This window comes from Phyllobates terribilis, unplaced genomic scaffold (assembly GCF_046119375.1).
Source record: "Phyllobates terribilis strain yellow unplaced genomic scaffold, ASM4611937v1 Scaffold_11__3_contigs__length_659146591, whole genome shotgun sequence".
Taxonomy (NCBI): Eukaryota; Metazoa; Chordata; class Amphibia; order Anura; family Dendrobatidae; genus Phyllobates; species Phyllobates terribilis.
In genome coordinates this window covers 167451534-167464920 of record NW_027362771.1, presented here as the reverse complement: position 1 = coordinate 167464920, position 13387 = coordinate 167451534, and the positions used below count along the sequence as shown (strand labels likewise).

Below are 13387 nucleotides of genomic sequence, written 5' to 3'. Positions count from 1 at the left end.
ATGTCACCGCGCGTGTGATCTACACTCGGAACCACGTGATCGGGAGCTCCGGCAGCGGTTTAAGAGGAGACACAGTGGACGCGGCGGTAACACTTTAAACACCAGAGGCCTCTAAACCCGGGTTGTGCGGTCTGCACAACCCATTAAGGTGAGCAGCCATTTGGTATCTGCATATGTATCCTATCAATTAAACAGGTTCACACAAGCACAGCGCTTCTCCACCCCACCCCTTTGTTTTTTCCCCTGCTCAAGAAGGCACATGTGCAGGCCCGTCTAAAGTTTGCCAATGAGCACCTGGATGATTCTGTGAGTTATTGGGAGAAGGTGCTGTAGTCAGATGAGACAAAAATTTAGCTCTTTGGCATTAACTCCACTCACCGTGTTTGGAAGAAGAAGAAGGATGAATACAACCCTAAGTCCCAACCATGAAGCATGGTGTGGGAAACATTATACTTTGGGGGTGATTTTCTGCAAAGGGGACATGACGACTGTGTGGCGCTCCTGCGGGTCCAGTTGCCACGGAGGTACTGCACCTCACCCAGAGGTGTGGTACCCCACTCCCAGGTAAGGAAGGAACACTACCCGGGACCCACACACCTGCATCCAGCACTACACCACTCCAGACTAGCAGACGGGGCAAGATGCACTTAGTCATGGCTGAGCTCTTTCCCTGGCTGGAGGAGGGGGGGACCAAAGGAGAGGGAACCATGTAGTGGGTGTGGGTGGAGGAAGCAGCAAAGAGGAGCACCCTAGCAGAGGGTATAAGAAGAAGGGGAACCTTCTAGAAGGGGTTCAGTCAGGGCTGTAAGCCCAGGAGGGAGGTCCTGCTTGTGACAGGTCCAGACAGGAGGGGGTCCAGAGCAAGGGGCCCAGAAGAAGGAAGAAGAGACAGAGGGGGTCTCAGGGGCATGGGAGCGTGGATGCTCTCTATGGGACCCGCAACCACCTGACCGCCGTCGAGTGGAGGGACCAGGTCGCAGAAGGGGACCGGCCCCAGACTAGTGGAGAACAACCAGGCTCAGCTAGCCAACCGGAAGCCGCAGCATTTTCAAGCTGTTGCAGCCGAAATACACAATTACATCGCCGGAAAGGTGGCCACATACGGTCCAGGGGACTGAGAGTAAGTCGCCCGACAAGGCCAGAGGCCACTGGCTTGGGACATTGATTGTGAGGCGCAGGGCAGGAGGGCGAGAGCCAGCGCAGGGAGACGGCCAGAGAGGCACATAAGAAGGGGATCCCGACTAAGTGTACCTGAACTGCCTGGGAGTTGGCTGGATCTCTTCCTTGGAGAACACAGGACGACGTGCCTGGTTATAACCAGCTGCAGTGATAACCTGGAACTGCCTTAGAACTGTGAGTAAAGCCTAAAGACTGCACCCCACTGTGTCCTTGATTTATTGCTGCGTCATCTGCCCTGCACTACACTGTCCCTGCCAACAACATCTACCTCATCAAGTCCTATATACTGCCCTGAGGCTTAGCTCTGCCAGTGGAGAGCTGCACTATCTCTGCTGCGACATCATCAGCCCCAGTGGATCTGCACCGCAGCGGCGGCCCCCTATAGCCGCATACCACGGGTGGTGTCACAAACATTATCCCCAAATCTTTATAGCCCCAATTGACTCTTCACTTCATTTTATTGACCGCCCTGGGCCACAGACCAGGTCACTGCCACCGTGACAACCCCAATAGAAAAGGTCCGGCCCGACTACCGAGTACCCCATGGCCCAGGGGGCGCGTCAACTGCACCGTACTGAAGGGAAGATGGATGGGATCATGTATCATGAGATTTTGGCCAACAACCTACTTCCCTCAGTAAGTTCAGTAAGAGCATTGAAGATGGATTGTGACTGGGTCTTCCAGCAAGACAATGACCCAAAACATACAGCCAAGGTAACAAAAGAGTGGCTCAAAAACAAGCACGGTAAGGTCATGGAGTGGCCTAGCCAGTCTCCAGACCTTAATCCCATAGAAAACTTATGGAGTGAGTTGAAGCTCCGAGTTGCCAAGCGACAGCCTCAAAATTTTAATGATTTAGAGATGATCTGCAAAGAGGAGTGGACCAAAATTCCTCCCGACATGTGCGCAAACCTCATCATCAACTACAAAAAAGTCTGACTGCTCTGCTTGCCAACAAGAGTTTTGCCACCAAGTATTAATTGTTGTTTGCCAGAGGGATCAAACACTTATTTCTCACTGCAAAATGCAAAAAATTGTATCTAATTTATACAATGTGATTTTCCTGATTTTTTGGGGGATATTCTATCTCTCAATGTTAAAATTAACCTACCCTTAAAATTATAGACTGTTCATGTCTTTGTCAGTGGGCAAACTTACGAAAACAGCAAGGGATCAAATAATTATTTCCTCCACTGTATTTTCTTTAAAAAAAACTCCTGGGTGGCTTTCTTAGTATGTTTTGGTTCATTATCCATCTGTAATGTGAAGAGCCGTCCAATCTACCTTGCTGCATTTGGTTGAATCTGTGCAGAAGGTATAGCCCTGTACACTTTTGAATTCATCCAGCTGCTTCTGTCTTCAGTCACATCATCAATAAACACTACTGACCCAGTGTCATTGGAAGCCATGCATACCCATGCAATGACACTGCCTCCATCATGTTTTATAGAGGATGTGGTGTTCTTTGAATTATGGGCCATCCCAAACCTTCTCCATACTTTCTTCTTCCTATCATTCTGATAGAGGTTAATCTTAGTTTCATCTACCCAAAGAATGCTTTTCCAGAACTGGGCTGGCTTCTTTTTATATTTTTTCATAAAATCTAATCTGGCCTTTCTATTTTTAAGGCGGGTTAATGATTTGCACCTTGTGGTGAACTCTCTGTATTTACTCTCATGAAGTCTTCTCTTTATGGTAGACTTAGATACTGAAACACCTACTTCCAGGAGAGTGTTCTCTGCTTGGGTGGATGCTGTGAAGGCGTTTTTTTCCACCACGGAAAGAATTCTGTGGTCATCTACAACTGTTGACAGTCCAGAACTTTTTGAGTTCCCAAGTTCACCAGTGCACTCTTTTTTTGCAGAATGTACTAAACTGTTGATTTGGCCACTCCTAACATTTGTATTATCGACCTGATGGATTTATTTTTTGAGCCTAATGATGGTCTGTTTCTCATCCATTGAGAGCTCCTTTGAATGTATGTTGTAGGTTCACAGCAACAGTTTCCAAATGCAAATGCCACAGCTGGAATCAGCTCCAGACCTTTTTCTTACTTAATTGATGATGGATTACCAAGGGAATAGCTCTTGCAGCCCATAGAAGAGCTTTTAAGATAATTGTTCAATTACTTTTTGTCCCTTTAAAAAGAGGCAGCTACATATTAAAAAGCTGTAATTCCTAAACCCTTACCCTAATTAGGATGTGAATACCCTCAAATTAAAGCTGAGAGTCTGCACTTTAAGCCGATATTGATTATATAACTGTATCTTAAATTTGTTTTGGTAAACAGCTAAAATGCCAAAACTTGTGTCACTGTCCAAATATTTCTGGACCTAACTGTATCTGCTCTATGGAGGGATCCTTCATATAATCTATACATCATAACATTGTTCCTGCCTGGCTGTGCTTGATATGCAAAATCTAGACCTTTAATACTCCACTCTCCCATAATGGCAACCAATCAAAGTAAAAGCTTGCTGTTTCATGCATACTAATGTGATACTGCGATGCCCCATTTTATTAATAGCGTCCCCTAGAACTGACATTGCAATTGCCTGCAAGGGTTGGTGAAACTGTTGCATCGCCTTTGATGGACATTTGCTATGTGGTTACTTTTCTGTGCATTTGGAAACAGCCAGCATGGTGCTGCTGATGACCTTATTCATTTGATAATCATTTGTTAATAATAAAGACTAGCTTATATATTTCTTACAAGCTATGATTGGAAAATAATAAAGATTTATTAGCTATGATCTGTCAGCAAGTGACCTGCTTGTTAACCATTTCCAAGTAGCAACAGAAAATACACACAATGAAGATATACAACAGAATAAATTAAAAACCATTCTTGATTTTACAGGTGGTAACCACACAGTTAATGCCAGTAAAAAAAGTTCATTAAAACATAATGTTTTAGTTGAAAACGCAGCTGGTCCATTCACAGCAGTTATCTCTCAGAAACAGAACTCCAGTATAAATATTTCTAGTAATATTTCTCTGTCTGTACAATCTCTACATTGTTCTCTTTATCTGCTAAACAAAGTAAAACAAGATACAGGAACCCATTGGCACTAATCTTTTAAGTCAAGCAGAAACTGTAACTATAACCATTGCAGCATACAATTTTTAGATCAACCAGTATAAAGCCAAGCACTATAAATAAACATATTCTCATAAATCTCTTCCCCCTGTTCAGGATCAAGGCTTTAAGTCAGTGTGCTTTCTTGAACACCATTTGATCATTCTATATCATTTTCTAGAACTCAGAACTCTGTCTTATGATACAGAATTCTAAATCCCCTGCATAGGAAAAGGGCAAAATGTTCAAATTATAGCTGGCTGCAGTTACCACTAGAGGGAGCTAAAGTGCTTTGTGTAGTCACATGTATCATTAATGAAGGACTCCCACTAAGTTTTTTATTCATTAAATGTGTGTATATGTATGGAATGTAGTGTGAGTGTATTAATATACTCATCTACCGCTGCTGTCACCGGTGTCGAGCGCCGTACTTCTCTTCTCAGTGACATTATCGCTTTGCAAATCCTCTGGGTCATGCTGCACTCTACGTGACCTGGAAGTGGCTTTTACAATGTTCAGTGGCATGTAAAAGTTTGGGCAACCCTGGTAAAAATTACTGTTATTGTGAACAGTTAAGTAAGTTGAAGATGAAATTATCTCTAAAAGACCTAAAGTGAAAGATGACACAGTTCTTTTGTATTTTAGGCAAAATATATATATTTTTTCATATTTTACATTTTAAAAATTCCAAAAAATAAAATGGGATAATGCAAAAGCTTGAGCAGCCTGCATGGTTAGGACCTAGTAGCGCCCAATTTTTGAAGGTATCATAGCTTGTAAATGCTTGTTGTAGCCAGCCAAGAGTCTTTCAATTCCTGTTTGAGGGATTTTCATCCATTCTTCCTTGGAAAATTCTTCCAGTTCTGTGAGATTCCTGGGTTGTCTTGCATGCACTGCTATTTTGAGGTCTAGCCACAGATTTTTAATGATGTTCAGATCAGGGGACTGTGAGGGCCATTGTAAAACCTTCACCTTACGCCTTTTGAGGTAGTGTATTGTGGATTTTGAAGTGCGTTAAGGATCATTATCCATTTGTAGAAGCCATCCTCTTTTCAACCTCAGCTTTTTTACAGATGGTGTTATGTTTACATCAAGGCTTCTTTAGATGTTCTTTTGCATACTTCTAATGCTGAATTTTTATGGTGAGGATGCAGAAGAAGTTTTCTCACACAGCCCCTCTCCATAATACAGTGGCGACCAAAAGTTTTGCAATTTTTTTAAAAGTGTGATTACTTCTGTATGGTTGTTGAGATGCCATTTTCCTCACTACCTGAGCAACTTCTGTGGGTTGTAGAGTCGATCTCATGCTACCATGAGTGTGAAAGCACAACCAACATTCAAAAGTGACCAAAACATCAGCCAGAAAGCATTGGTACTGAGATGTGGTCTGTGGTCCCCACCTGCTGAAACACTCCTTTATTGAGGGTGTCTTGATAATTGCCAATAATTTCCATCTATTGTCTATTCCATTTGCACAACAGCAAGTGAAATTGATTGTCAATCAGTGTTGCTTCCTAAGTGGACAGGTAGATTTCACAGAAGTTTGATGTACTTGGAATTATATTCTGTTGTTTAAGTGTTCCCTTTATTTTTTTGAGCAGTGTATATATTGTTTTGTTTTGCGTTTTGTTTTTTTTTGTTTTTTATTTATTTTATTTTATTTTTTTTTATGATTTGTTCACCTGTAGTATTAGAGCTCCACCCTATGTGGGGAGGTATCTGTTTGTGGTTTAGGTATTTCCCTATAAAAGTACATGCAATATGTTTTGTATTCAGGCAGAGACTAAGGGCCAGAAATGCGTAACCTGTGTTTCTTTCCTATGTGATTTTATGTGCACACTGCTTGGTGGTTTTTACTCTTGTACAAAGAATTCAACAATAAATCTATGGATTTTACTGCAAGCCCTTCTGCTGGTCGATTTTTTTGGACTTACTTATGTTGGCTTATGGACCGTGCAGTAAAACAGGTGAGCTGAAATATTAACTCTTTCTGCACATAGTTTAGGGTTTATGATAAGATAGTGACAATATGGCAAAATAGAGTTTGATAGGCATTCTAAGTGTACTATGCTTAGTGCATACTGTTATAAGATGCATAGTGTTTGTAAGGGAGATCTGCCCAGCAAAGGCTGCAAGGACAGATATAGTTAAGTGGTTTGACTAGCCCACAGGGGGAAGGCTTAGTGATAGGGACAGGACTGTGCTTCCTGGATAGAGTATGAGTTATCCTTACAAAATTCCCTGCAGACATTTCTGCAACGTCAGTAGCTTAATGCTCGATACAAGTACTATGACATCGGCGAACACTTCAACCCCTTCCTTGTAGAGCAGAGGAAGAGGGATATGGAACCATGTGTGGGAAAGGTAACAGATCTCGGGTGTACTACAGAACTGGACAGGGAATTGCTGGGGCTGACAGGATCAGTGAATGTAGGGATAGTCAAAGAAGAACAGATATAAATGCTATAAATGCTGGAAATGTACTGTACTAAGGAAACAAGAAAGGCAGGGTCCTGTGCCTAATACTACTATCTGTTACAATCTGCTGCACTTGAACTATAGAGTAAAAGTATGTGGGTTGAAAGGAAGTGGGTGTCCCCTGATCTATGTGCGGCGGCTCATGAAGTTGGAGACCTGGACCTATTTATTTTTACAAGGATTAATATGGATTCCTGTAATTTATAATGATTATCAACAAGGTTTCCTATAGATTCTGCTCATATGAATAGCATAATAGGTCATGAGATGAGCATTCTTCAGATTGCCTCCTTCTGAGCTATCCATTAACTTAAACGAGCCCCTGCTGTATTAACTGTACACCTTGTATAAAGCCATTTTACATGTGCTTAATGCCAAATAATCAATGTCATTCCTATGCATTATTATTCTAGTCATTACATGCTATAAAACTGATACTCTCCTCCTAATAATTACCATTATGTCCTATAACATCGTACCCCATCACAAGCTATTTCCATAGACCAGATATACTTCACTTTTATTATTATCTGTGGGAGAAACAATTATTCAGCTATAAAGAAGTCAACGAAAATAGGAAAAGTTTCAAAATCTGCAAGTAATGTGCGCAAATATTTGTGTAAAATTCCCTGATGTAAAATGATTATACCAAAGGTTAGTCCTCGCACAAATCGTTGTTTGCCAGCATCTTAAGGATTTAATAGCAATGATAAGAAAAACCTTTCCTTTAAATGCTCATTAGGAATCTGCTTCCAATGATTAATTGACTCCAGAGATGATCATTGAACTTTCAACTAAATGTCAGTGCACAGTTATTAATACAGCCGGTCCTTCCTGATGTAATAAATCCCTGCACATATCATCTATGTGTTCAGGCTTCCACATTACAAATATTTGCAGGATGAAGGGCTTTTAACTCTTTGTCAAACCTCAGGCAGACATTTTTTCCATTTGTTTTATTTAGTAAAAGGTTGTTTTACTACAATCATTATTAAGGGGAATCCGTCAGCAGTTTTTTGCTATATATTGTAGAAGCAGAGACCCCGATTACAGTGATGGGTCACTTACTGAGCTGTGTTTTGCTGCTTCAATACAATTAGTGTTTTATCAGCAGGAGATTATTACTACAGGACAACTGGCCTTGTGCTGTCTAGTCCAACCCGGCCTCCAGTACCGACTAGCAACTCTCTATCACTATACAATGTACAGAAAGCTGTGTGTGAGCGGGTTATACACAGCCATGCTAGATCTGCAGTAGAGAAAACTCTATCACAACTGCTGCACCCAGTAAACTGATACATCACTAGAATGTATGACTAGAATCAGGGTTGCTGTCTCTACTTCATGTTGCTGTCAGATTACATAGCAGAATGCAGCTGACAGACAGATTCCCTTCAATGACCTATTCCAAGGATAGGCCATCAAAATCAGATCAGTGAGGGCATGACACCCGGCTTACCCACTGATCAGCTGTTCACAGTTCGGCTGTGTGTCCACTATGCGTTTTTCAAGCGTTTTTGACGCGCAATTTCCGCAGCGAAAACGCTTAAAAAACGCTTGGTAATACATGCCCCATGGTCCCCAATGATAATCCACATGTGCTGTGCATATGCTGTGGAAATTTCCGCTGTGGATTATCATTGCAGAAAAATACCCAGCATGTCCATTAATTTTGCGGACACGCAGCGTAATTGCCGCCATTGACTTGCATTGAAACGCTTAATATCCACATGACTACATGTGCACATGCGGATATTAAGCGATTCAATGTGCGGATGGTACCCGGGTCTGGAGAAGAGGAGACTCTCCTCCGGACCCGGGTACCATAGTACCTGTAAAAAAAAGAATTAAAATAAAAAATATACATTATACTTACCTTCTGATGTCCCCTGGTCTCCTGTACGATGCGTCCTGGCTCCCTGGTGGCTCGCGATGGTGTAAAAGGACCTGCCATGGCGTCATTTAGTCATGTGACAGGTCGCGTGACCTGTCACATGACTAAATGACGTCATGGAAGGTCCTTTTACACCACCGCGAGCCGTACAAGAGACCGGACGCACCAGAGTGAAGACCGCGGGCCATCAGAAGGTGAGTATAATGTTGTTTTTTTTACCATTTTTATTATTTTTTTTAACTATTACTTGGTCACACTATATATCCCGGTTGCATGGATTTATATAGTGTCACCAAGTTGTCAAGCACTTTTCCAAGTGATGCTAAAATCGCTTGTCAACCCGCATGCGGAAATGCAAGTGAAGAACGCTTGACAAACGCTTCTACCTGGCAGGAAAAACGCATGTACAATCCGCATGTACAATCCACATGAACAATCCACATGAACAATCCACATGAACAATCCACATGTACAATCCACATGAACAATCCACATGAACAATCCACATGAACAATCCACATGAACAATCCACATGAACAATCCACATGTACAATCCACATGAACAATCCACATGAACAATCCACATGTACAATCCGCATGTACAATCCACATGAACAATCCACATGAACAATCCACATGTACAATCCACATGTACAATCCACATGAACAATCCACATGAACAATCCACATGAACAATCCACATGAACAATCCACATGTACAATCCACATGAACAATCCACATGTACAATCCACATGAACAATGTACATGTACAATCCACATGAACAATCCACATGAACAATCCACATGAACAATCCACATGAACAATCCACATGAACAATCCACATGAACAATCCACATGTACAATCCACATGAACAATCCACATGAACAATCCACATGAACAATCCACATGAACAATCCACATGAACAATCCACATGTACAATCCGCATGTACAATCCACATGAACAATCCACATGAACAATCCACATGTACAATCCACATGTACAATCCACATGAACAATCCACATGAACAATCCACATGAACAATCCACATGAACAATCCACATGTACAATCCACATGAACAATCCACATGTACAATCCACATGAACAATGTACATGTACAATCCACATGAACAATCCACATGAACAATCCACATGAACAATCCACATGAACAATCCACATGAACAATCCACATGAACAATCCACATGTACAATCCACATGAACAATCCACATGTACAATCCACATGAACAATCCACATGTACAATCCACATGTACAATCCACATGTACAATCCACATGTACAATCCACATGTACAATCCACATGTACAATCCACATGCGTTTTTCCTGACAGGAAGATGCAGAAAAAATCAGCAGCATTTCTGCATGGTGGGCACATAGCCTTCCAGTGTCAGCCAGATTTAAGCACTTGTGGAGCTGAACTGCACAGCACTGTCACCTGTTTAGCGGCAGTTGCCAGATACTGCAGATCAGCTCCTATATCTATTCATCTGATTAAGAGCGTATCTGCAGTATCTGGCAGCCGCCACTTGATGGAGCTGTTCTGTTCAACTCCATAACTGCTTATATCTGGCTGATGCTGGAGATGAATACAGCTGACTAGGTGACAAACCCACAACAATCTGATATTGAAGATCTGTAAAAAGGGTAGCTCATTAATAATATTGCAGTGGAACAACCCTTTAAGTTATCCTGCACACGCTAGGCTGCTTTTTATCTTCTGTTACGGCGGTTATCTATATAGCATTTGTGCCATACCTACATTTACAATAAACTTCTCTGATGTTGGATGAAATTATGGTTTACTACTTAACACTGTTGCCTTGATATGCCTGGGGCAATATCAACATGGAGATTGTATGTTCTCCTATTTTTTTCATTTTTCTGCCTCAAAATAAAACATCCTTCATATTTATTTTGTCACTTATATATAACACCATTAATTACACAGCGCTTTACGGACATTATAGGCACTGTCCCCATTGGGGCTCACAATCTACATTCCCTATCAGTATGTTTTTGGTGTGTGGGAGGAAACCGGAGAACCCGGAGGAAACCCACACAAACACGGGGAGAACATACAAACTCCTTGCAGATGTTGTCCTTGGTGGGATTTGAACCCAGGACCCCAGCGCTGCAAAGCTACAGTGCTAACCACTGAACCACCGTGCTGCCCATAGGTAGTTAAGTTTGTGTTATGAAGAGATAGGACATATTATTTTAAGCACCATGGGGTGGACTCTGAAGAGGATAGTTTGTCCAGTGTCTGTATATTGCTATTGAGTCTATGAGTAAGGGCATTATTGTTCAGCCAGAAACGCGTCGATCTTTCACAGATATCATGAGAACCTTTTCCATTGCAAAAGTTTTTTATCTATTTGTTATGCAATAAAGAAGATTTTGATATTTCATTCCTTGGCTGTGCCGCTCTTTTTCTTTATATTTGTGGACGGTGTGCTAGAGCATTGGCACCCATACACACTAAGCCAGGAAACACTAGATGGACTATGGGTGTGGTGAGTGTTCATATCAAATCCTCTCTTTGACTTTATGTTTATTATCAAACAAAAGCTAATAGTTAAACAGAGCGTAAATGGATAAAATGGGCAAATGACCCAGATCTGGAGCTGATCACTGTTAGGCCACGGTCACACTATCAGTATTTGGTGAGTTTCTTTACATCAGTATTTGTAAGCCAAAAAAACAGGCGTGGAACAATCAGAGGAAAAGTATAATAGAAACACGTCATCACTTCTGTATTTATCACCCACTCCTGATTTTGTCTTACAAATACTGATGTAAAATACTGACCAAATACTGAACGTGTGAACGTGACCTTAGTCTGCCTATATTATAGTTGGACTTCATGTTTGATTTAAAACATTCCACCCACCATCGATCTGTATAACTAAACAGTTGCATACATCTGCTGTAAAATTATAATGGACAGTATATGTTATTTTTTACAAATTTGTATTAAACAATATAAACCGTATAAGCAATAAGCTAAAGATATAAAAACACTAATGCCCAAACTCATGCTAAGAGGGCACTGTTTTGGCATATATCTAAATAATGCCCGTCTATGGGTTAGTTAGCTGGCAGTACATGCCAAACAAGGTATAAACCTTCCCTTACTAGTATCATTAGATGTATCAGCAGTTGGATTGAAAAGAACATCATCAATAAATATTTCCTCAATCTGTTTCTTTTAAAACGGCCAGATGCACCGAGTGTCCTGATAATAAATGATAGGGATGTCAGGGGCCAGAATCTATGTGCACAACCCCACAAAAGTGTCAATTTAGTGTATAAAGTGCAATAAATAAACCCCCTACTAATATATCTGAATGTTCTTGCATTTACATATCTTCAGGACTACTTGAAAAATGAATCATGTGTAGACAGACGGATCGATAGATAATGGAGAACGAATGCAAATGACGCTAACAATGAAAGAATGAAGCTGATTCTGCATTAATCACATTTCCTGTCAATAAAAGTAATCACAGCCCTGGAATTTCACATTAATGCAGAATTTGATATTTGTACACTAATGCTAAATCAAGCGTCCTAATACAAACGGTGGGAAGAGAAATATTGTTTTATTGGCTGAAAGAACAGCAGGCTTCATTCATGGAAGGGCATGTTGTGCTGGTGTATTCATTATCAAGATTGATGTGTAGACTCAGCACCTAGCAGACCCAAGTGAACACAGCAATACATCTCTGAAACTACAAGTGGTGGCAAAGGGAAAAGTCATTCATCAAAGTTTTGCAGTACTTTTGTTCCGCTGCACAATGAGTCTAGCTTTGGGCTCCTATTTAGAACTAATGGGATATTGCTGTTGATAAATACCTCGGTGAGTGGACAGGACAGACTCGGGTGCAAAGTCAGAAATAAGTAGCCATTTAAGAATGAGCAAAATTCTTAGCCATGTTCTATGGGGAAAAAATACAATGTAACTGTAAAATCAAATCTAATGTGAAAATGTAATTCAAGTAGAAAATTACACATTAAAATGATTTAGTTTGTACTTACTACTGAGTTGCTTAAGAAATCAGTGGACATAGCAGAATCCAGAGACATTCCCCTCCTGGCCCAATATTTGGAGGAGAACATCATCATTGCAGGTTGCATTTTGACTTGCAGTTAGTCCTAGTGTCCAGCAGAGGGCGCAGTGGTTAGACTTGGCTTCTTTGGGTCTTGTACAGACTTCTTCAGCTTCTTCTGTAACTCTGCTCTTTATATTTATATGAGAACCTCAGCAAATCAGCTGATTGATCGACGCACAAGATTGCAGCTATTATTGTTCTTTCGTCCCCAAGCATTTTTTGTGGAAAACCTCCTTCTCATTATATTCATACAGAGCTCAGCTTTCTCCCAGGAGAACACATCTTACACGCTGGCTTCAGCTGCACATGCTAGGAGCATGATGAAGAAGACAGGGGTTTCTTCAAGAATTAGGATGGGCCCTGGCCTGGAAAATACTAGGTCACTGCATGCAGGGGATAGCCACTCTGCTACACAACAACCCCTTCTACCAATGTTTGAGATGATATAAAGCGTATGATGTTATCTATCCACTAATATTGTACGTACAAAACTTTCACATTCTGACAGACAAGTCCCATTAAATGTAATAAGAACCAATATACTACACATTATGGATGTATATACAAATACTGAGTGATATTTATGAAACTTTCCTAGGATCAAATGTCTAATGTCCAT

General features: G+C 41.1%; 1 protein-coding gene across 1 annotated transcript in view; it reads right to left on the bottom strand.

Annotated features, from left to right (window-relative positions):
• The window catches only part of TPH2 (tryptophan hydroxylase 2), a 552487-nt gene extending 539411 nt beyond the window's left edge, over nt 1-13076 (bottom strand). Inside the window, exon 1 of the mRNA XM_073651797.1 lies at nt 12695-13076. Within this exon, the coding sequence (XP_073507898.1) occupies nt 12695-12793 (99 nt within the window). The 5' untranslated portion in view covers nt 12794-13076. The remainder of the gene's footprint in view (nt 1-12694) is intronic.
• Between the last annotated feature and the right edge of the window lie 311 nt (nt 13077-13387).